The following is a 22,507-nucleotide window of genomic DNA, read 5'->3' as shown; positions in this document are numbered from 1 at the left end:
AGAAAGCTGCTTGCAAGCAGCTTTGCACTGCAGTCCACCAGCTTTCAAGCCGCGACAGGGTGACAGTACTGCTTGAAATGCTGCAGCAGTAGAATTAAAAAAAAAAAAAAAAAAACTTGGGGAAGAGAAAGACAACAGCCGCCCCCTGCTACCTTCTCTCCATTTTGTAAACGAGGGAACCTGCAAAAACAGATTTCCCGGCAACAAAAGTTAACCCCGCAGGTATTTCTTCGTAGGACAGCGAGCAGCGCAGACGTGCACAGACAAGAACAGCACTGGACACACCAGCGCGGCTGCAAACCAGCGGCGGCAGCGGGGCCGCGGCCGCCGCCGACCTCTTCTCGGCGCTGTGCGGGGCCGCAGCAGGTAGGCGCCGCGCAGGGGGGCGCTTAGCGCCCGCGAAACGCTGCAGGGTGAAACCGAAGTCGAGGCCGGGGCAGCGCCGGCGCCTCGCTCGCCACGGCTCGGCCCGGCAGGCAGCCCCCGGCGGGGGCGGGCACCGGCCAGGCCCCCTCCCCCGCCCTCGGCGGGCCCAGAGCCGCCCCCCCCACCCCCGGCAGGGTGCCGGCCGCCGTTCCCGGGGCTTTCCAAGGATCCGGCCTGGGCGCCGCGCCGCGCGGCCCGGCCCCGCCCGCCCCCCCGCGCTCCCGGCCCTGCCGCCCGCCTTCCCCCCGCACTCACCGCCCAGGCCGCCGCCGCCGCGGCCGCCCTCAGCGAACATCCGCGCCGCGGCGCCCACAGGCCCCTCCGCGCCCCGCCGTGCCCGCCCCCGCGCGCCTCGCCGGCGCCGCCCATTGGCTTCCGTGTCGCTAGGGGGCGGGGCCCTGCGCGCACGGCACGCCGGGACGGTGGTGCCCTCCCCGCCTCCCGGCCCCCACGCCGGGGGGGAAGGGAGGCTCTGAGGCGCCCCTGTTGAGCGTGGCGGCTGCGGCGGGCCCTCGGTGCGCACCTGCTCGCCGCCCGCGCCCTGAGCTCCCCTCTGTGCCTGCCCGGGCGGGCGGAGGAGCCGGGGTCCCTGCTGCAGGGGTTGTTCCCCTGCACTCCCTCCCCCTGAGCTCCGGACCTGGCCTGCCCTCCTCCCAGCCCGTGGTGCTAGGGAAAGGCACCAGCCCTTGCTGCTCCTCTGTCCCCCTTCCCGACCCAGCCCACAGGCCCTGGCCCCCTTTGCGCCCCCATGGGTCTCCACTGTCATCTTCAGCCCTGCGCCCACCCATCCAGGGTCACCACCAGGCCTCATCCCGCAGTCTTGAGCCCACCCATCCAGGGTCACCACCAGGCCTCATCCCCGCTGTGGTTCCTCTGCCATCTCTTGCAAGAACTATATATATTCATTATATTCTGTAAGGAAGAGCTACCTGAGCTCTTCCTTACCCTGACTGGAGAACTGCATCCCTGCTGTCCCCATGCTTTCAGATGGATGGAGAAAGAGCCTTCTCCCTGGAGTAGGAGAGCAGACTCAAAAGCCCCCAGAAGGACACAAACCCATCATGGGAGGGATGAATGCAAGACGGACTGGGGCTGATATGTATCAGGAGGTGGGGGACCCTGGTTGCTAATGGGCTGCCACATGAACCGCCCCACAAGCACATGGGTGTCCATGCCCACCAGCCTTGGGCAGGACCCCTGCTGCAGTGCCAGACTCCCCTGTGTTACCAGGAACACCGACCAGAGCTGGCAGAAATGTAATTTATTCAGCTGATATGACAGCAAGTAGCAGAAGCACTCCACCATCTTCTCTTCTCCCCTCATGGCTTCAGGGCAGGAATAATCCTGTCCCTTCCCTCCCCCATGGCCTCGGACATGCCTCCACCTTCCAACCACACTCCCATACCTTCTGGATGCCGGGGCAATGCACAGCACTGGATACCAGTAGAGTCACTGCATGGCTGGTGCGACAGTGGCACAGCAGGGGGACAGACGCTCTCCGGGACAAGAGATGAAAGCAGACGTGGTCTCACACAGGGTGCAGGTCTGCTGGTCCGTGCTATCCCGGTAGGATCTAGAGGTATATCTCAGGAACCAAGCTCTGACTACCCCTGTCTGCAAGCACCAGCTCCCAACCCATGCCACAGAGAGAGGAGACACAGAGCATCTCCTGGTCAGCACCAAAGTGCAGAATGCTCAGCGAGGGACGGGTCCTCCACTGCAAGGAGATGCTCTGTTTCCAGCAGGAGCATGTCCTCTGGCAGCACAAGAGTTGGGCAGAAGCGTGTTCTCCCCCATCCAGGTCACTGCCCTGAGTCCCTGCAGCATCTCTGGCACTGGGGAGGCTGCCTGAGCCATGATCCCTAGCGCAGATGGGGAAACCATGATGGCTGCAGGCCTGCACAGTCAGTGGTAACGCTCCTGTCCTCACACTTCAGATCTGCAGTCTCATGTGGCCCTGTGCCCAGGCACAAACACTGCCCCTGTCCGGGGCCTGCTTTGAGGTTGTGGGCCGCAGCGCGGCAGCAGAGGCAGCGATCAGCAAGCACGGGAAGCAGCAATGCTTGCAAAGCATCCCTCTTCCCACTTGGATACCTGCACGCAGCACCATCTGTGTGACACATTTTGCAGGGAGGCAGAGGACAGCTTTGGCATTATTAGATGCTCAGAGAGGATGGCTTAGCTGTGCAAAGCTGCAGCTGGTGGAGTCCTGGGCTTCATCAAGAACAGGCAGCAAACACATCATACAGGCAGATGATGCACTAATCCCCAGAATTGATTCTGACTAGATACACCTACGAGGTATCAGTTCACCCACAGAGCTGGCTCTGCTCTATGTAGGCCTTATCTCAGGCTTGTCACCATGAGATACAGTCAGGAACAAGATCTGCCATGCAGTATTTGGTCTTAGGCCTTTCCCAGGCAAAGAGGTGAGTGCCGTGACATGCCTTGTTTTTGGAGGATGCTTTTTGTTTGTTTCTTCTTCTGGGATGAGGAAGGCCTCAGGACCAAGGCAGGTTCTGGCTGCAGACTGGATATGGTCCTGAGCCTTCATATCTATCAGTGGGGCAAATGACAGAGGTGGAAAACTGCTGTTTTGTGCATGGCACCCTCATTTTCAGATTAGGATGAGTTCTTTTCTAAGAAGCCTGTTTTAAGGGAAGTTTTCTTGCCATGTGAATTAAATGGATGTTATTTTACAAAAAGCAATTAAAAGTCACCAGAGCCTTTGGCAGGGTCAGTGGTCTGAACATCACCACAGTGTGACGGGACATGCTGAAGTGCTGTGTGCTCCCATCGGATGAGTCAGTGCGTAGGGTCCCTCGCAGGCCCCAAATCCAGCCCTACAACCCCAGTGGGACACAGCAGCTCTTCTGCACAGAGCTTTCCCCAGCTTCGAGGCAGCCATTCCTCTTCTTCCTCCAGTTCAGCTCAGTACTCAGCCAGTCACTCATTAACTCGCTTTACATCCTAAGCTAACCAGCAACAGTGCAGCCTGTGCTGTTCTGCAGCTCTCCTAGGTGTGCAGCAGGCTGTAGGATTGTCAATTTGCTTTAGGTAGCACAGTGATTGGGAGTGCTCGTGGTCCAGGACAGATTTAGGATGCGCACACACCTCCCAGCCTCCAGCCTCTGCCCACCTGGGTGCTGCACCTGGCCAAGGGGCTGAAGACAATGGAGCTGATGCTGTGAGAGGAGCCCTGCCCCAGGCAGATGGGGTTTGTGGCCCAGAGAGCTGACACTGCATGCAGACGGGAGGGCAAAGGAGGCTTCCATTTCTGGACAGGGAAGCCAGACAGAGGTGGACAAGGGATCGTAGCCCTTGGAGCCAAGCACCAAGGGTCTGGTCCCAGCTGACACCAAAGCCAGTGTTTGCCCCAGGCACCTGCAATTTGGGGTGCCTTGGAGCTGGTGCCAAATGGGCCATGCTGTGGCTGCATGGGGTTGCAGGCAAGCTTGAGTTTGGCCATGCCAATGTCTGGGAATTAGCATCCAAAATCTGGCCCACCCTGTCTGAGAGCCCCTCCCCATCTGGCAGGCCCAGGTTCGTGATTGTGATGGAGGAGGTGAGCTGGAAAGCTGCTCCTTACCATGTCAGTCCTGGAGCCGCAAGCAGGACACGGTGGGGAGGGACTTGGTGCCTCTGCTGGGGAAATCAGAGCCATTCCCCAAGCGAAGGAGGACTCTCCTCTTCACACTGGCAGCCAGCTGGGAGAGCTGCAGTCGCACATCCTTCTGCCAAAAAGAGTAGAGCAGGGGGTTCAGGAGGGAATTACCCAGTCCCAGCAGCCAGAGGTAGTTCTCAATGACTTTGTAGGGGACGCACTCAGGACACATGGTCTGCACAATGCTGGCAATGAAGAACGGCAGCCAGGACAGCGTGAAGCACCCAGTGAGCATGGCCACAGTGCGCATGGCCTTCACATCACTGGTAGCGCGGGGTGGGGGGCAGCCCCCCGCCAGCCCTGCGTGTTCCACCTCCCGGATGTGCTGCACATGCACAGCTGCAATTTTCAGCATGTCGCAGTAGAGGTATACAAAAAGAAAGAGTGCTGGGAAGAAGCCCACACAGAAGACTGTGAGCATGTAACTTGGCTGGAAGACTCCAAAGAAGGTGCATTTGTCCCTGGCGGAGATCTGCTGAAAGCTCGGGGCGAGGACCGGGAGGAAACCAATGATAGCAGCGAACAGCCAGAGTCCCACCAAGCGTACCCCAACCCGCAGGCCTGTCACCAGCCGGAAGTAGTGGAAAGGCTGCCTGATGGCCAAGTGCCTGTCGCAGGCAACCAGCGTCAGGGAGAGGATGGAGGCAGCAGAGGAGGAAGTCACAAAAGCCATTCTCAGAACACAGAAGGTCTGGGTGGGATAAAAGGGCTGGGAAAACTCATCCATGACCAGACCCACGACTGTGAAGCCAACCATGGAGTCTGCGACGGCCAGGTTAAGGACAAAGTAGAGCCCATTGCAGCTGTTCTTCTGGATGAGGCGAAGGAGGGCAATGGCCACCAGCACGTTGGCAGTGATGATGAGCGAGGCCAGCACAGCAAGGATGAGTCCGAAGGCTGAAATGGCCATGGCTGTCCCCCACAGAGCACGGCCTGAGGACAGTGTGGCCCTGATGTGGTTCTAAGGCATCCCTCCCATCTAGGGCCTTTCAGCTCACACAGCTCAGCTCCCAGGGGATGGGCGGCAGCAAGCGTGGCTCTTCGCTCTCTGGGCAGTGCAGCGAAAGCCCTGGGTGCAGCAGTGTTTCCCTCGGGCCGGGAAGTCAGGGAGCAGAGCTCCGCTCTCCAGCTGCCTGCCGGAAGGGACTGGTGCGCTCCCAGTGCCTGCCGTGCCCACAGAGGTCCCTCCCCTCAAGCCACGTTTCCAGACAACCCTGGAGCAGGATGGTGAGCAGCGAGCACCTGGACAGGAAACCCGCACAAGGCTGTGCCAAGGCTGCTCTCCTATCAAACATCCTGCTCATGCTCCCCCAGCTCCCTACCCTGACAGCATCCCAGCAGCCCCTGCACACGCAGCTTCAACATCTCCCACGCCAGGGCCACCACCATCAGCCTCTCTGGCATCTCCCTCGGTGTGGCCATGAGGCTGGCTCAAAGGCTGAGGTCCGGGTGGGTGCTGGGATCATGCCCTGCTCACTCCTTGTCCAGTGGTGCTGCTGCGATGGCACACGGGGAGCAGGGCATCCCCAGCTAAGCACTGAGGACTTGGGCAGGACTAATGTCCTGCTTTTGACCCAGGTGCTGATAAAAGAGGGGAACAAGCAAAGAGAGCGCCAAACATATAGCCCCACTAAGATGCATAGGTGGCTCATAGGGCCTCTGCAGGGTCGCTGCCAGACCCAGGGTGATCTTTTCCTATAGGGACCAAGGAAACCACACTAATCCCTTGAAATAGAGTGCCACAAGCCACCGCTCCTGCCTCATGAGCTGGAATGATCTGAGCTGCCAGGAAACGGGGAAGGTTCAGGCCTCACTCTGTCAAACAGTAACCTGGAAAGAGCAGGCTGCCAGGGAGAAGCTGAGAGCAGGGCTGAGGGCAGGACATGGCCCAGAGCACAGCTTCAGGGCTGGCTGAGGGCAGAATGCAGCCAAGGGGAATGACACAGCTCCAGGGCTGGTCAAGGACAGGACATGGCCAAAGGGAAGAGTGCAAACTCTGCAGCGGGGAGTGAAGATGCAGCAGAAATACAAAGCGCGGCCACTGTAATCAGAGCCGCACACCAGGGAAGGCCCTTGGGAATGCACTAGGTCTGCACAGATTAGGAAAACGATGGCACCAGTACCTGGAGCCAGCCTGCTCCCCCCACCAGGTTCAGCCCTGGACCGCAAGGAATCTCCTACAAGGAGGCATTTGGGCAGCCTCAATCCTGACAGGTGAGAGGGCCCAGCTCCCGTGGGATCGAGGAGGGTGGGAGGCTAGATGGAGAGAGGAGAAATGGCAGGAAAGCTAGGGGAGAAAGCACAAATGCAAACTAGAGGTGCTGCCTCCCCAGAAGCACATCCTTGCCCTGTCCCATACACAGCACCACAGTAGCTTGCAGGACAGGCCTACTCTGCAGGGGCTTCTCCATCCCCCTTGGCCAAAACTGAATGGGCATTTTCACAGCACACAGCACAAGATCTCTACCTCTGCGAGACCACAGCAGGTTCAGCAGCCATCCCTGGCAGTGCTTCCTTCTCCTCACATTACTTGGTGTGTCTACTTCATGACACCCCTCTGCAGCTCATCGCTGCCAGCATTCCCTGTTACAACCTTGAACACTTCATATCACGACCTTTATTAGAGCCTGACAGGCATTTTCCTTTTATCCAGCATCAGCCTAGTTTCTTTCATGGCCTTCATAAAGGACTAGATCAAAAACCTTCTGGAAATCCAGATACAGCAGATCACCACCACCTTTCTGGTTCAAAAACCTCCCAGAAGATTTGAAACCTGGATTCCTCCTCCTCCCTCAGCTGTTGGCTCTTCCAGCACATATCACAGTCATTTGTCTCGAGTCTTCATTATATTATCTACCAGTGTGGCACAGACAGTGGCTGGTAGTTTGCTGAAACCTCCCCAAACCTTTTTTTAAATCCTGTCCACACTTTTGACACTTTCCATTCCCTAATGTGAGGGGAACTTTAAATGAGAAGCAACAAATGAGAGCTTTGGCCATTTCATCCTGAGGTTCCCTGACGATTTGGGGTCACCTCAGCCCAGCCCTCTGCTCATGTTCAATTAATAGTCTGTCCCCTAACCTCTTCTGACAGTGTTTTAGCTCAAGAGCAATTCCCCTGTCACCCTCTCCGAAGTCTCCAACAGAGGAATCACTCTGAGCTCTTCCAAGTGAAAACTGACAACATTCAGCTTTTCTACTATGGACTTCACTTTTTTGAGCACTTCTTTTATTCTTTGATTATCTACCAGTCCCAAAGACTCTCTTCTGGCAGGCTTCTCCAGTCTATGCAAAAAAGCACCTAATATTATATTTAATGTACCAGGGACCAAGCATATTTCTACTTTCGACATTCAGCCAGGACTTCAGCTTTTTTCCAGGGTGCCTTCCATACCACCTCCACACCAGAGTTAAACTGTTAAGCCTGTGCATGTGTGTGTGTGTGTGTGTGTGTGTGTGTGTGTGCGCGCGCACCCCCCAGGCAGCTTGCTCAGCCCTTGGTTTAAAAACGCTACTCCATTTACCTTTTAACCCAAATCTCTGCCTTGCCACGCAGCAGCATGAAAGCCATACTGGCACACCTTGGTGGAAAAAATGCCACAGTGCACAAGCACGTGGCACACTGTAAGATGGTACAGCAACTGAAGGCAGTGAGAGGGTAATGTCTGTGGGCTGATTGTGGGGCAGCTCTGGCCCTGGAGAGCTCAGGCACCCCCACTTCCCAGGGCAGTAACAGGATATGCATCAACACACCTTTAACAGAACTGGGTACACACACTGCTCAGACTCTCATGCGTTACTTAGCACAGTTAAAAAAAGCTTAAAAAAAGGAAGACATAAGCTTGAGCAAATAAGACAAATGTGTTTAGGGAGTGCTTCTAGGAAGGACGTCCTGAGGCAAAGAACCTCTTTAGAAAATACAAGATCTCTAACAGTGCTATCCCCTCGCACAAGCAGTTACAACTGAGGTTTACAGTTTTGTTTTTTTTTTAAACACCTATCAAAATACTAATTTTTCCACCACCTGAGAAACCCAAAGTGACTCCGTTTTTCCCCCCTGCCAGGGCTGCAAAGGCAAGATGCTTTCTGCATGAAGGGGTTTATGAACATCTTCAGAAAACACCTGGCACTGTGCCTAATGTCCATACGCAAGGCAGCATTCACAGCCAGCCTCTGCCTCACCGTCACATCCACAGAGATCGCCAGCACCAGCACATTTACTCACAGTTACTGTTGACAAAGCAAGGCAGAGGGACATGGGGCAACATTTATGACAGCCAATTCAAACAACAGCTCAGATAAGCAATGTCTCCAGGGGCTGGGGACCATTCAGACAAGTGGAAGGAGCATCTCCAAAGCCATCTGTCTGAGGCTGATCCAACAGGAGAAACAGTGAGGAGAAGAGTCTCTTTTCAGCGCTTTCCAGCTGAGAAATGCAATCAGAGATGTGGCCATGGGGATATTCTTTACATATTTCTGAGGAGCTCATTACACCGGTTTGAAGAACATGAACAGGATAGCAACTGCAAATACCAAAGAGCTGTTGGAGGATCACTCCAAAAAATTATAACAGCAGCAACATCCCATGGAGGTGCACAGAGGATATTGTTCCAGAGCTGAAGTTATGGAAACACTGAGGAAAGCCCAAAGAATTTACTGAATTGCAGTTAAAATAAATTTCTGATATAGACTTGTATTCATCCATAGAGAAGTATTTATTTAAATTTTGATATTTAGAAATTCTCAAGAGTAAAGCTAGGGGAGCACATGAACCTTTCCCATTTTTTTTAATCCACTGCTTCCAGTTTCTGGCAGCTTTTAAGAATAGCTTAAGTCTAAAAATTACCCTCTCAGCTGATGAACTCCGGTCCTATATTAATGCCTCTGTTTACTGCAAGATCTACAATTTTTTCCTCCTTTCTATTCCTTCTGGCCCTGCATAGTTTATTGGAGTCATCTTTCTTCTGCAGTGTTACCTTACATTCAGTTAATACAATACAAAGATGCCTTTGCAAAACCACAGAAAATAATTATCTTGTCAGGGCTGAATTTGGTTGATTGTCCCTTGCTCGATTTGCATGGATAGAATCTCAGCTTACAGCACTCCCAGACAGAAAGCACTGCTCTTTGGCACATGGGACCTTCATCCAAACTCAACCTGCTCCATAAAGGGGAAAGAGAATAGGAACATGAAACCTGTTTGCTTTCACAATCCACATGTATTTAAAAGAACAGAAAGTGATGATCATAAATATCTTGCTTGCTGTTCTGCTTAGCACTGGCCATGCTAGAGGCACTATTTTAAAGTAATGGGACATCTAATTTCACTTTTAAATTGCTCTACATTGCTTTAAAAAATAACATAAGTAAATCACGTAAGGCAGATTGAGGTTCTGCAAAACTGAGCTGACGGTACAGCACCATAATTTCCTGATGCTAACAATGAACCTGTGTTTTAGAAATATTTATATTATAATGACTCTTTGACCTATTTTAAAAAAATTGTTAGAAAAAAGCCAACAAGTATACTTGGGAAAAAAAAGGATATGTACTGTGCTGAAAAAATTGCTTCTGTTCTCTCCAAAGGCAGACACACCATCTGCTCTGGGAAATACACCTGCAGTAAATCTGCACAAACACAAACTCATGCCATCCAGTCAATAAATAATTTAATGAGGTTACACGTCTGCAGGAAAACATGACAGCACCCTGTCCAGCCTCCAGTCTCGCCCCGCAGGCATGGCAGAGAAACGCACATGAGCCAAACAACAAACCACCGCTGCATCCAAAGGCCACTAGAACGCACAGATCTTCACAGAAGATATCGCTTCAGACCCAGACACTTGTACATTTAATACTTGTCTCTGTGTCCAAAAAAAAAAAAAAAAAAATGCAGCATCTGCCTTGAGCCTCCCAGTTTCACTTCAGCCAGAACATGCTCCAGGGACCATGCAATTTGGAGGGGGATGAGGGTCCAGACGCACTTGTACCAAAACATCAGAACATGGGGATGGTGAAATGAATAGGAAGGCAGCAGCAAAGCTCTCTGCTGCAAGTCTTGAAGATGGTCCTCATGGAATGAAGTCAGCTCTCAGAATGGAAGTCGCTTCAGCTGCTCATAGGTGATAAAAAACTGACGGGAACGTCAAGGAACTGGGCCAGACAAATACACTGGGCGTCTGCACTGGACCTTCCCACCTGGCCAGGCCACACCAGTGACCAGAGGCAAAGCGGGGAAAGGATCAGTGCAGTACAGCTGACAGCCAAGACAGGGAAGCCCCTCTTCTAGGCTGCATAAAATGACTTGAACAGATGGAAGAGGGAGCTGTGGGAGGAGAGCTACCAGGAGAGGGAAGAGACTGACTCACAAACAAGCAGGCCCAGGCCTGCCTAGACCATTAAGAAAGAGAGGTAACTTTAGCCCCAGGCGTGTACTTTCTAAGATGTGACTTATTTAAAATAAATTACATACATATTTTCAGAGGGCAAGAAGGAGCCAGCACAGCAACACAGCAGCACTGATCCTGTAGAGCAGACCAGCACCCATCTCAGAGCAGAAGAATGCTCCCCAGGCTCTCTCCCAAAACAGAAGCCAGTCCAGAAACTGCTGCACCTCCAGGAGCTCAGGCCAAATGGAAAGTCTCAAGCCAAGTGTATGAGAGCACACACTTTACAAGAGATTCCAGTGCTCCTGCACTGGAAGTCCTTGTGCTGGCCACCCACAGAGCTGGCTGTTAGAAACAGCAATCACAAGCAGTGGCATTTTTTGGGCACTTGAACCAGCTGCAGCCACACCACAGCTGGTGTTTGTCCAGGCAGGACAGGGAGTTCACTTTGGGCTGCTGCAGGAAAGATACTGGGTATAAGGTGATGAGCAGAGTCAAAGGTGCCCTGTCAGGTGGTCCGCTCTGCACTTCCCCTACAGTTTGGTCTTCCCCTGCCCCCGCCCCATACTCCTGACCTCCCAGTAGCACTCTGAAGGATACAATGATGTTCCAGGGACCGAGCCGAAGCCAGTTGGGCCAGAAACCTTTATAGAGTGCAAAGAAGCCCTCGCTCTTCCATGTCTGGGAGGAGAGAAGAGACAGAACAATTATGAGACGCTCCTTCAGGCATGGTCAGATATTGCAGACAGCAGGAGGCTCAGGGAAGATCTCTGCTGCAGGAACACCAACAGTGGTAGGGCAGCAAGTCCATGCTGTGGGGATGAAATCAATCTGACACGCATGGTAAACACCCTCCACAGAGTGCAACAGCCTTAACACAAAACAGCTCCATGTCCCCTGCTGTGCTACACAGCAAGATCACTTCAGGTCCCTGCTCTGCCCACCTCCTCAGTGCCATGTGTGACATAATGGACCTTTAAAGCTGCTGAAGCAAGCAGAGAGGCCACTGGAGATGGTGTTAGGGTGCTTTCCCAACACATCAATTAGGCTACAAATGACACTTTGCCCAAGAACATAACCAAACTGCATCACTAAAAGTTTTCTCCCATAAGGTGAGGTTGGAAGGATGCTTAAGCTGATGGTGAACTTGGACTTAGGAAAGTGGCTCTAGGCCCTTCTCTGGTTTGTCTGAAGGACTTGCTGACAAGCATGTTCTGTGGTTGTCGAATCTAATTGGTAAAATCAGTGGTATGTGTTGCTGGAATCTGGCCAAGCTCCTAAAAACAGGAATTTACCCACCTCTGTCACCTCCTTACCTTCACAAGACCATCCAGAGTGCCCTTATAGAGCTCCACGCTGCCCACTATTGCCCGTTGGTTCATCATCCGTGTCCGCACCACGTCCACAGGGTTGGAGGCAATGGCACCGGCCAGCCCACACGTGAAACTAGAACTGTATGCACCAAAACGTTAGAGAGGAGCAGCTCTGAACACGGCCATTCGAGCTCAGAATGGGAGGCAGGCCTTGACAAAAGCACAGAGAGCATCTTTCACTGAATTTTATGAAAAGCCTTTAGTAAGAAACTTAAACTGCGCTGTCTGTTTGCATCGAGAAGCAGGCAGAGGCAGGACACATACCACTGTGAGACCCCAGGGAGCTCAGAGAAGCGAAACACTCAGCTTTGCCTAATCAAGATCCTTGCCAGAGCTCACTGCTGCGTCTCCAGAGGAGCAGCCTGCAGTCTGGCAAGTGACTCTCAGTGCTATCAGGGTGACACAGACCTGAAGGCAGCCTCTTGGAAGTGCACATCCTTCTCACCAGAGCAAACATTGCTTCAGGGCAGGGAAAGAGACCAAAGGCAGCAAGAGGGAGCATGAAGCTGCTACTCTCCTCCCTGTGTGTACGGTCTAGTGTTCGTCACCTTCAGCCCATAGCAGGCAAACCCAGCTGATGTACTGCAGCACCTCCAGCTAAAGCGTCTGCCAGAAGAATAATAGGAAAATGTACATGAAAAGGACTTTGGAAGGTCTCTAAACCAACCCTCGCTCAGAGCAGGGCTGACTTCAAAGCTAGGTCAGATTGCTCAGGGCCTTGTCCAGGTCAGTGTTGAAAAGTCATCTCACAGAACTCTTACAGCAACGGCTGCAAATCTAAAACCTCTGTAGAGATGAGGACCTAGGACTGGAACAGCTCTTTGCTACAGTTAGTCACACACCTGGCATTCCTGCTGCTCCCATTACCTTGACTTGTTCATACCAGGACACAGATGTGGAGCAACAGTGGCTGGGACCAGCATTTTTGTAACATCAGTGAGCCGAAACCACAATTTTACTTCACCAGTTTTCTGCCAGGTGCCTTCTACAGGAAGGTCTCCCTGGGGATGCTTGCTGGGCATTTTGAGTTGCTCCAGCTGACACAGCACATCCCTTGTAAGTACTGGGCCTGTACTCTGCAGCTCCACAGCACTTGTTCTATAATCAGGAACCAGCCCAAGGTTTCACCACAAATCCCACCTTCCTCCCCTGCTAAACACTTGCTTCCCAACCCCTGCTAAGCTTGGAGAGTGCAGCAGCCATGGCAAATACTCACACAAAGTGGGCAAAGATTGTATCACCCATCAGGCCCGACAGAATTAAATGTTTCTTGGTGATGTCATAGACTGGCAGTTCCACTCCAACCACGATAGCAGCTCTCTGGGCCGTCGGAACAACACCCTGTAGAGCACAAACATCAGTCACAGCATCTCTCCCCAGGTGCCTCTCAAGGGCCTTTTGCTGACAATCTCCTCTGCATCCTCCTGCCCTTGTATTGCAGCTGCAGCTTTTCAGTTACAGCAGCTTGCCGTCTCCCCACTTTACTGCAAAGCTAAGGAGGACTCCTTCACCCTCCACCCTGGCAGTGTTACTCCACCTAGATTAACCACCTGGTACTATTCTCCTCCCAGCCAACAGCACACAGGAATCAGGCTTCAATCCACTGGTCTTCCCCTGCTGAACAGTACCCACAGATTTCAACACCAGAAAAGATTAACCCAAGAGCAATAGCAGCAGCTACCTAGGGAGTCACATGTGACTCCAGGTCCTCTTTGCTACACAACAGCAGCCAGACTCTTCTTTGCTAAGGCTTGTGATTTGGGAGTTCTTCATGTCCTGCTAGCATTGCTGCTGACAGGACACTGATCTGGGATCTGGCAATACAACTGAGAGGAACAAGCATGAGCTCAAGTAAGAAGAACCAGCTACGCTGTGTCCAAGAAATGTCCCAGCAAACCCCATCATCAGTAATGAGACAAAAAGGGTGCAAATTTCATTGGGCTGCAGGGCAAGGAGAACACAGTAGCAACGCTGAGTTGGACCCATGCCACAGCAACTGTAACACCGTCTGAGTAATTCAGGGAAACCCACATTGTCATGGGGGAGCTCTCCAGTCACTGGAACTAGGAGCGACTCTTCAGTGCAGCCAGATCATGAGCCAATCCACCAGGACATCTGGCTTTCTCATCACACCAAACCAAAGCAATTGTAAGAAGTAAAATTACTTTTCAGGTTTACAGCTCCTCCTGTTCCCATCCTGATGAGCTACTGCAGCATCTGACAGTCTCCTTTTGGGTTCCTGTCTAACACAATCCTGGCACAGCCAGTTCAAACATCAGTTCATCCCCACAAGATAATTGCCAAAGCTGGTGAGAAATCGGGATAGCAAAAACAGCTTTGCCTCAGCGTGAGGGAATACTGGAGTTAGGAGGCACTCTACCTAGTGGTTGTCCCAGACCAGAGAGCAGTCAGACTAGCTTGATCACTGGAAACCACCTTGAGACTGATGTGTCAGTACACTGCATCCTGCCTGCAGTACACATCAGTAACACAGATGGTTTCATTTCTTTTCTGTTCTTGCTTCCCCTCTTGCATGAGTTTGTCTAGAGAGCAGGAATAATCTCAGAGTAACTACTAAGTCAAAACCAGCAGTGAATTGACCCCTCCCCCCCCTTCCCTCCTCTTCCCATCCAGTTCATTGCAACACCTGTTTTCCTGTAAAGGACTTCCCTGGCCATAAGAAAGAAATAGGACCATTGCTTGTAGAAAAGCACTCTAATTTTGGAATTCCTGTACTTGAACTTGCTCCTAGACAGATGGCTGGGTACCTGAGTGCACAAAAGACTTTTGTTTTGCAAGGACAGAGTGAGGTTCCTTAACACAAAGCCAAAGAACCACTGCTAAAATCCAAACAGTAAGGCTGGAGCACTAGTAGCTCTCGTACATCTTCAGGCCCAAGAGTCTTGTATCACCAGTTCCCCAAAACCCACCACTCTGTCATACTCTTTATATGCACAGATGGCAAGTTTCAGGGGGCTAGGACAGTGGGTAGGTTGGGACACAAAGTAGGTTTGAGGGAACTTCAGAAAGTTACTCTGTCCTTTGCACTCCAAGTTATTTAGAAGAATTCCTCCTCCTCCATGTGAGGAGGTGATCAGCTGCTCGTATCTGGAGGTAGGCAAATTGTCCCACTCACTGAACACAGGATCACCACTAACTGACTCCAAGATATGCCAGGCTGAGCATCCTCCCCAGAGCAGAGCACAAGGAGGATCTAGCCCAGTAATGCTTGTCCAAGCCCAAATGCTGGTCTGCTCAAGGGACACTCATCTATTTGAAACTTTAGGTAAACCAGCTTCAGTCCTGGGAAACAGGCCTGCCTGGCCAAGCCCTTGTGTTGCTGCAGCACAGACCCAATCTCCCATCACACACGTGTTTCTGTTTGGCCAGCGACCAGAACCAGAAATTTGCTACTACCCTTGGGCCACAATCCTCTGCAAATACTGCACCAGGGCCTAGAGACACTAGATGAGGAGCAGCAAACAAGTTGAGGAAGCTGTTATTTCTGCTGCTAGAGAGGAGGTTTCCAGCAACTCACCCTCCAGAGGCCTCGGGTACCCTCCTGCTGGTAGATATCAATGAAGCTGCCAATCATGCCACCCTGGAATAAACTGCCTTGAGCCTGCATTCGAATCTGAAACAAATGTGAGAGTCAGCAGGATGGCATCAGGGACTGCCCAGGAGAGCAAAGCTACCAGCTCAGTGGACCTCCTGGTAGAAGGGAGCAACTCAGAGCAGACACGCTACCCTTGTGCCCTTTCACTGGAAACCAAGCGTCTGGTGATAACAGCAGGCAAGGAGCAGGGACTGTGGCAGGGTGGGAGTGTAATGCAAAATTCAGACAGTGCAAAAAAGTGACAGGCAAGACCTTTCCACTCTGAACACAGTCCCAGAAGGCAGATCTATACAGGGAAAAGTGTAGAAAAGTTCTCCAGACTGCTTCTGCTCAGAGCAGAGTTTTCTTGACCCCAATGACCCAGCAGTAGGGAATGGAGGGGATCCAGCAGTTCCCACTGAACTCTGGTCACTCCATGTAACAGGTAGGACAGAATTTTATCAGTCAAAAGAAGCATGGTGGCTGCAGGGAAAGGAGCTAAGGTCCGCTGAATGCCTGGCTACCACACCACTCACTTTACTCACTTTTAAAATAACACAACCTCCACCCCTCACCATAAAAGGTTTCCTGATCTTTAAGAGCTGCATTTTTTTTTTTTTAAATGGTTCCTGCTCTGGACCTCTGTTCTCATTCATAAGCAGCCCAAATTAACAGAACTAATGCAGCAGTGGCTTGGAGAACATCTCACCGCAGCTGGAAGAGATGCACCTTCACTGGAAAGCAGCAGCTTCAACATGGCAAAACACAGCCGGCAGAGAGCTGTCTCTGGCCACATACACGTCTTACCTTCAGCACATCTGTTGGATTGGCAAGTGCGGAGGAGATCACTCCTGAAACCACTCCGCAGATCACATTGATTAGCAACGTTTCATCTGCAATCAAGAAGAGAAGGTCAGATCCTAAAGATCTTAAAAGAAGGTGCAGAGACCATACTGAACAAGCAAGAAGCTCTGGGAAGAACAGAAAAGTTCAGCTCCCAAATCACGTGGTGAAGTTGCATGAGCAGAGACCGACCAACTACCCTCAGCTCTTGGCAGGTCTATCCCCACATCTGCCTCAGCTGCCAGAGGCAGAAAGCAAGAGCTGAAACACTCAGCAACACACTTTCAGAGAGAAGCAGGTCTGATTGATGAGTCTAGCTGGTCGGGCAAGGAAAAGATTGCTATATAGGAAAATTTTCAACAATTATCTGAGATTTCAGTGTCCCCTGATCATGGTGGAGACAGGGCAAGATAAAGGGAGGACAGAGAGGGACAACTAAACACTCCTTGAGGTAACCTAACACCGAAAAGTTTTATTCTGGAGCCCCAGCTGGCTGCACTCCAAATATGCAGCCACCTTGAGAAAACAGAGAGCAGGTGACCCAGGCAAAAGTTAGAAAGTTAGCAATTAGTTCCGGGTGGGGAAGAGGGGGAAAATCTCCAAGACTTCCAGGCCCAGTATTAGAGTGATGGTTATGTCAGAAAAAGGCATGGCCCTTTGCTGGTACTGACCACAGCACTTCCCAGAGGAGACCAGGCCACTGGCTGCCCCAGGCCTGTAGGGAGACAAACATTCAGACAACAGTACTTACAACTGGAAATGCAGCGGCAGCAAGTGCGGAAGAGATGTGCAGCCCAGTGCACAAGCCACAGAACCAAGCGCAGGGAGAGATGTTACTCAAAAGTAGAGCAACCCCAGTAAAAAGCCCTACTGTGCTGTACTCCTCGTCCTCTCACTGGCCTGCTGAATGGCCCGAGCCTCCCTCATCTCCCTTTCCCAGACTGTAACGTCACTACAACATTCACTTGTGTCAGACCAGGGATTAAACCTTATCTGTGCATCCAGTGCTTGGTACTCCTTCAGTGAACACTACCAGACTCTTAGCGTCCCGCTATCTAGATAGGAGCGGTAGAGGCTCTCATTACCAGAGGCATACGGGTCAAGAGCATTCGTGGTACCCTATCTACGGGGCTGGAGCAAAAGCTAAGGAGTTGCACACTGTAATTTCTATGCAAACCAGAGCTGCTGTGTGAAGGTACAAGGACTCAAAGGCTCCAGCAGGGAGAAGGGAGAGGTTTGCTACTGCAGCTTTCAATCCAAGTAACACAGGGAAGTCCAGGGAATACAACTGGGACATGATGTCTTTCCTGAGGCTAATCAGGAAGGAGATGAGCCTGAGTCGACAATAGCTTTTTTGGCTCTGATACTGCACAGATCAAGGCTGGTGAAAAGAAAGATCAGTTTAGAAGGGGAGGTGCTTGGCTAGGGATTGTTTCTGCAACTGCGGACAGTGCCAAGCCCAACAAGATTCTATATTGAAACCTATCCCCACTATTATTACACAAACAAAATGGCATAGCAGGACAGGAAAAAAAACGTTCCATTCCTTGGGGAATTTGTGGCTGGAAAGGGCAAGGAAGGGAACGAGCGAAAACATACAGAACAGAGAGTACAAGGTTTCACACTGCACCTCCTGTGTGATGTGTCTGTGCTGATGTGTTTACTAACACTGACCTTCCAAGCGATCTACAAACAGCCGCTTCAAACTCTGGTAAATGCCAATCTTTATGGTGCCGTACGATGCCTGCCTCAGCAACGCAGGGGCAATCCTGAGTGGGTGAACAAACGAAATCCAGTTGAACCCCGCCGCCCTGGTGGCCTCCCCTGTCGGTCCAGCACAAGTTGCTCCCTGCCAGCCACCAAGCCGCAAGAGGCAGAGCTCGCGCTGCTCCCTCGGGTGTCCCGGCGAGCAAGCTCGGGTCCCCCAGAGGCCTCTCGCACGGCCCCCAGGCAGGCAGGCAGGCAGGCGGCCGGCGCCCAGGCAGCCCCCAGCCTCGACGCGCAGGTCCGGGCGCCCTGCCCCGGGGGAGCGTCCAGCCCGCGGCGGGCGCCCCGGCCGCGCAGCCCGCTCTTCCCACAGGGCCGGGGCCGGCACTGGGGCAGCCGTGCAGGGGCGGCGGCCGGGCCCAGCGCTTACCCCGAGTAGAGGGCGCGGCCGCCCTCCTCGCGGCAGATGCGGAACAGCGCGTGGAACATGCCGCGGTACCGCACCTCGCGGAACCGCGCGTCGGCGCTCTGGCCCTGCACCTGCAGCCGCGTCTTGGTGAGGTCCACGGGGAACGTGCCTGCGGGGAGAGCGGCCGTCAGCACCGGGCAGCCCCGCGCCGCCGCCCGCCCCGCCCCGCGCCGCGCCGCCGCGCCTCACCGAACTCGGCCACGATGGAGGCGAGCCCGCCGTACACGAAGGGTTTCCAGTTCAGCGCGGACATGGCATGGCGGAGCGGGCGCCGGCGGCGCACCAAGCCGGGACACCTGCCTCCACCTCGCCGGAACCGGAACCGCTCGCGCAGCGGCCGCCCCCGCGTGACGCGCGCGCCGCCGCCCCGCCTCCTTCCCGCCCGCGGCGGTGGCGGCGGCGGCGGCGGCCCCGCTGGAGCAGGGCAGGGAGCGGGGCGCGGAGCTTTGGGGAGCGGTTTGTCAGGCAGCTGCGGACCCGCAGCCCCGACGGCGCACGCCAGCGCGGTAATCCGGCCTGGCCCAGCCCGCTCCCCGCCGGGGAGCCCGGCAGCGGCTCTGCCGTGAGGCCGGCGGCGTTTCTTCCCCCGTTCCGCCCGGCAACCCAGCCCGTAACGCCCTCCCACTGCTGAGCCACGGGAGCTGCCGCTCGGGGCACAACCACCGCACTTCAAACGGGGGATTCAATACTGCTTCATTTTCAAGATCTTGAAGCCAGGAGTAAATACAGTGAGTCAAGAATGACATTTTTATAATTAAACTGCTCTTTTGGGTAATACCACACAGAACAAAGGCTAGATAAGCATCCCAGGAACCTGCTGTGTCATTTTACCTGGAGTTATCTCCCCCCATGTCCAATGGCGGAGGTTTGGATAGCGGTTTGCCCCTCGGTTCCACCCCCATCCCCAGCAACCCCCTCTTCCCCATACAAACCCCATTGAAGTTCTTCATTTTCAGCCTTTATGCTTCAGTCCTGTCCAGCATCCTCCAGTCAAAGGCTCCAGCAAGCTTAGTGGGTGAAGCACCTCTCATCCTGCCCTTGAAGCATTGCAGCTCAATGACTACTTGAAACCATAATACTTCCTATCTCTGCACCAGGGGGATCTTGAGTCATATTTTCATACAGCAGGGTCTCCTCCATATCTCCAGATATGACTAAAATCTATCCCTTCTTTTGTTGCCATATACCCTCAATTTGATTATCAGTTACCTTTGTTCTTCAGGTCAAGTCAGCTTGAACACAGTATAAGAAAAAAAGTAAACCTTTAATCAGTTACCAGGAAATAGAACTGCTACTCACAGTTCTGTCTTTCAGTTAATAGATCAGCTTTATTAAGGGACATTAAAAAAAAACAATAAATAGCCCTGACTGAACAGTGCATCCCTTGGGATTCATCACAGAAACTGGCAGATATACAGGATGGGCTCAGGAGGCAAAGCCAGTGTGTGTAAGGCCTACAAGATTCCCACCAACCTCTCACTGCAGGGAGAGATGAGACAGTGAGTGTAATGAGGGGCAATGGAAAACAGTTCCGCCAGGACTGCTGACACTGGGCTGCTTAGGGAACACCAGCAGCCCAGTGATTGTTTTCATGTCGCAGTGAACGGCTCAACACATCTACATGTCTGCAAGGCCATCCACCATTAATGCTGCAGGTTGCCACAGCATAGAAGGGCTGAACACAAAGACAATAAAATTCACATTCCGGATTGCACCAGAAACAAGGAGGAGATCCTTGTCCGAGAGCTGGAATGAGAAACAAAGCTAGAACTGGTGGAAACTAGCAGTCTAGCTGTGGTATCCTCACAGAGGCATAAGGAGGTGTCGTGCAGGCTTTGGGCTAGGTTCAGGGAACACACTCCAACTGTTTGGTCAGAGCAGCCATGGCCCCAGGTGCTGCTCACCCCACGGCTTAGTGGTGGCTGGAATCCCTAGTGTTACTTGGCTCTCTGTGCCTGGAATGGGGCTCTCTGGCACTGCTCTCCCGGTGGTCCCTGGATCTGGTTCCCTCGAGACGCTCTTCTCGTCTCCTGCTGTGGCCTTCACCCTTTCTGCCAGTCTCTCCTCTCTCTTTCCGCAGGCTGTTTTGTCCCCTCTGTTCCTGGCAGCTCTTTTCCCCTCTTCTCTCTGAAGCTCTCTGGTGCCTCTGCTCTTCCTCTTCCCGCTGTGTCCTGCTCACATATTTCCTCTCAGACCCATTCCAGGACTGCTGACTCACATTGGTATACTGGTCATAGGCAGGATCCTCCTTCTCCTTTTTAATTTTGATTCTTGGATGCGACTCCTCTGCAGACACAGCCCTCTTCACAGCCTGCAGGCTCTGCTTTTGCCGTTCTTGCCTGCTTTTCTCTTTATCTGAAATACAGGTTCATCTTTAGGGAGCAATAGTCCTGCAAGTATTAGCTCCTCAAGCTATGCCATCTAACACCACAGCATCTTTCGATCCTCCACCCATCTTTAGATAATGAATAATGAGTTGATGATTTTTTTTCCCCAGTTTCACAGCCTCCTAACCCCCCAGAGAGGTTCTTTTTTCCAGGAAAAAAGTACTACTACCTGCAAGATACAGCTCTGAGAGGATGGGGGTAAAGGACTAAGTGAGACAATCAGATATTGCTCAGAAGATCACAAACTACAACCTGGACTTTAAGACTATGGCACTTTTCAAGTACACATCTGCCCCTCCTTCTCCCACTGATGCTGTTTCCCTGAGCTAAGGGCCCTGGCAAGACAGGGATTCATGAAGACATTCCCAACTGGGTAAGGACTCTGACAGGAACACACTTAACCTTTTTGCTTTTTTACTGGCACATTATCATCTTCTGACAACAAATCAGATGAAGTATGAGGTGGCGTTTTAACTCCACAGCCCTTTTCACGGAGGGTTTTGGTGACATCATCTAAATCATCAGAGTCTTTGGGGGGGCGATAGTTAGCCACATGGTCCACTCGGATTGTCCTTCCTTTTATCTACAAGAAGGAGTCACAGGGTTAGCACAGCCACAGACAAGCCTCCCAAGCAACACGGGATAGCAGTGAGCCCCACTGTCAGGGCTACTGTTTGACATAACGTGACGTGACGTACCAGGAGCCACCTCAGCCAGACAGAACTATGTCTTACTCTGCTTCACTGACCTTGATTCCGTTAAAGTTGTCAACGGCAAGAATAGTGCTTCTCTGGTCTTCGTAACAAAGAAAGCAGAAGCCTTTGGACTTTCCCGTCTTCTTGTCCCGCACCAGATTAATGTTCACAACCTCTCCATACCTGAAACACACGATTAGCAGCCAGAACGGCCGCAGGGAACGTGCAGAGGGCCTCGGGGCCTGCAGAAGGGCAGGAAGCAGAGGCAGAGCACGTCCTGCTCCACTCCGAGGGATCCCACCGTGCCACCAGCACAACCAGGCCCTGAAGGGTAGCGAGGGCAGCGCCACTTACTGCGAGAACACGCAGATGATGTCCCCTTCGGTCAGCTCGTAAGGCAGCCCGCCTGCAGAGGAGAGGCGTGCGGCGGCACCGAGCGAGGCAGCCGCCGGGCCGGGGCCCAGCGCGCGGAGCCCCCCCCCAACCTCCCCGGAAGGGCGCGCGCGTGCGCAGCAGGCCCCGGGCCGCCGCCCCCCTCAGCCGGGCGGCGGCGGCCCTCGCCCCCCTCCCCAGCCGGGCGGCGGCGGCCCGCCCTCCCTCGCCCCCCTCCCCCTCAGCCGGGCGGCGGCGCCCCTCGCCGCCCCTCAGCTGTGCCGGGCCGCGCCGCGGCCGCACGTACCGACGAAGACCCAGGCGCTGTCCTTGTACTCGGCGTGCCACGACACCGCCTCCTGCACGCCCAGCTCCGCCTCTCGCGCGTTCAGCTCGTTGATCAGCTTCACCTTCGTCAGTGGGCTGGGGGCGACGGGCACCGTTAGCACCAAGGGGGCGGGGAGGGGGGGGCTGTCTTCTCTCCCCCACGCTCCCCGCAAACTTACTTCATGGTGACAGCGGCGCGCCCTGCGCCTGCGCCCGCCGCCTCCGCGCATGCGCGTCGCGCGGCCCGGGCGCTGCCCCCACCCC

General features: G+C 53.4%; 4 protein-coding genes across 11 annotated transcripts in view; all 4 read right to left on the bottom strand.

The window, feature by feature from the left end:
* The window catches only part of ENOX2 (ecto-NOX disulfide-thiol exchanger 2), a 69,826-nt gene extending 69,072 nt beyond the window's left edge, over positions 1-754 (bottom strand). For all 3 annotated transcript variants that reach the window (XM_067304499.1, XM_067304500.1, XM_067304501.1), the window contains exon 1: positions 682-754. In XM_067304499.1, coding sequence (XP_067160600.1) covers positions 682-721 — 40 coding nt within the window. In that variant the 5' untranslated portion in view covers positions 722-754. The remainder of the gene's footprint in view (positions 1-681) is intronic.
* Positions 755-4,019: 3,265 nt separating this feature from the next.
* On the bottom strand, positions 4,020-5,000 carry GPR119 (G protein-coupled receptor 119). Its single transcript, XM_013942239.1, has one exon. The coding sequence runs from the start codon at positions 4,998-5,000 to the stop codon at positions 4,020-4,022; it is 981 nt and encodes a 326-aa protein (XP_013797693.1).
* A 4,741-nt stretch (positions 5,001-9,741) lies between these two features.
* Positions 9,742-19,542, bottom strand: SLC25A14 (solute carrier family 25 member 14). Of its 5 annotated transcripts, none has more exons than XM_067304496.1 (10): positions 19,395-19,542; positions 18,424-18,571; positions 17,961-18,055; positions 16,958-17,001; positions 16,251-16,336; positions 15,387-15,482; positions 13,065-13,189; positions 11,792-11,927; positions 11,076-11,156; positions 9,742-10,222 (listed from the first exon to the last, which is right to left on the bottom strand). In XM_067304496.1, the coding sequence occupies exons 1-10, from the start codon at positions 19,397-19,399 to the stop codon at positions 10,181-10,183; spliced, it is 858 nt and encodes a 285-aa protein (XP_067160597.1). In that variant the 5' UTR covers positions 19,400-19,542; the 3' UTR covers positions 9,742-10,180. The 5 variants fall into 5 exon arrangements, 4 of the variants coding, with proteins under 4 accessions (XP_067160597.1, XP_067160598.1, XP_067160599.1 ...); XM_067304497.1 differs by lacking the exon at positions 19,395-19,542 and adding an exon at positions 18,652-18,785 and having other exon boundaries at positions 18,498-18,571; XM_067304498.1 differs by lacking the exon at positions 16,958-17,001 and having other exon boundaries at positions 18,498-18,571.
* Positions 19,543-19,707: 165 nt separating this feature from the next.
* Positions 19,708-22,495, bottom strand: RBMX2 (RNA binding motif protein X-linked 2). Of its 2 annotated transcripts, XM_067304493.1 has the most exons (6): positions 22,423-22,495; positions 22,224-22,339; positions 21,899-21,950; positions 21,598-21,727; positions 21,252-21,432; positions 19,708-20,817 (listed from the first exon to the last, which is right to left on the bottom strand). In XM_067304493.1, exons 1-6 carry the CDS (start codon positions 22,425-22,427, stop codon positions 20,375-20,377), a joined length of 927 nt encoding a protein of 308 aa, XP_067160594.1. In that variant the 5' UTR covers positions 22,428-22,495; the 3' UTR covers positions 19,708-20,374. The 2 variants fall into 2 exon arrangements, with proteins under 2 accessions (XP_067160594.1, XP_067160595.1); XM_067304494.1 differs by lacking the exon at positions 21,899-21,950.
* Between the last annotated feature and the right edge of the window lie 12 nt (positions 22,496-22,507).

Source organism: Apteryx mantelli, chromosome 13 (assembly GCF_036417845.1).
Source record: "Apteryx mantelli isolate bAptMan1 chromosome 13, bAptMan1.hap1, whole genome shotgun sequence".
NCBI lineage: Eukaryota > Metazoa > Chordata > Aves > Apterygiformes > Apterygidae > Apteryx > Apteryx mantelli.
This window is presented reverse-complemented; position numbering and strand designations above follow the sequence as displayed.

Coding starts and splice junctions, on each gene's coding strand:
- SLC25A14 (XM_067304495.1), bottom strand. CDS start 18,715: ATGTCCGCGCTGAACTGGAAACCCTTCGTGTACGGCGGGCTCGCCTCC. Junction 18,056..18,423: donor GGCCGCGCCCTCTACTCGGG/GTAAGCGCTGGG, acceptor TCACCCACTCAG/GATTGCCCCTGCGTTGCTGA. Junction 11,928..13,064: donor ACAATCTTTGCCCACTTTGT/GTGAGTATTTGC, acceptor TGGTGCATACAG/TTCTAGTTTCACGTGTGGGC.
- GPR119 (XM_013942239.1), bottom strand. CDS start 5,000: ATGGCCATTTCAGCCTTCGGACTCATCCTTGCTGTGCTGGCCTCGCTC.
- RBMX2 (XM_067304493.1), bottom strand. Junction 21,728..21,898: donor ATCATCTGCGTGTTCTCGCA/GTAAGTGGCGCT, acceptor CGTGTGTTTCAG/GTATGGAGAGGTTGTGAACA. Junction 21,433..21,597: donor ACAACTTTAACGGAATCAAG/GTCAGTGAAGCA, acceptor TCCTTCTTGTAG/ATAAAAGGAAGGACAATCCG.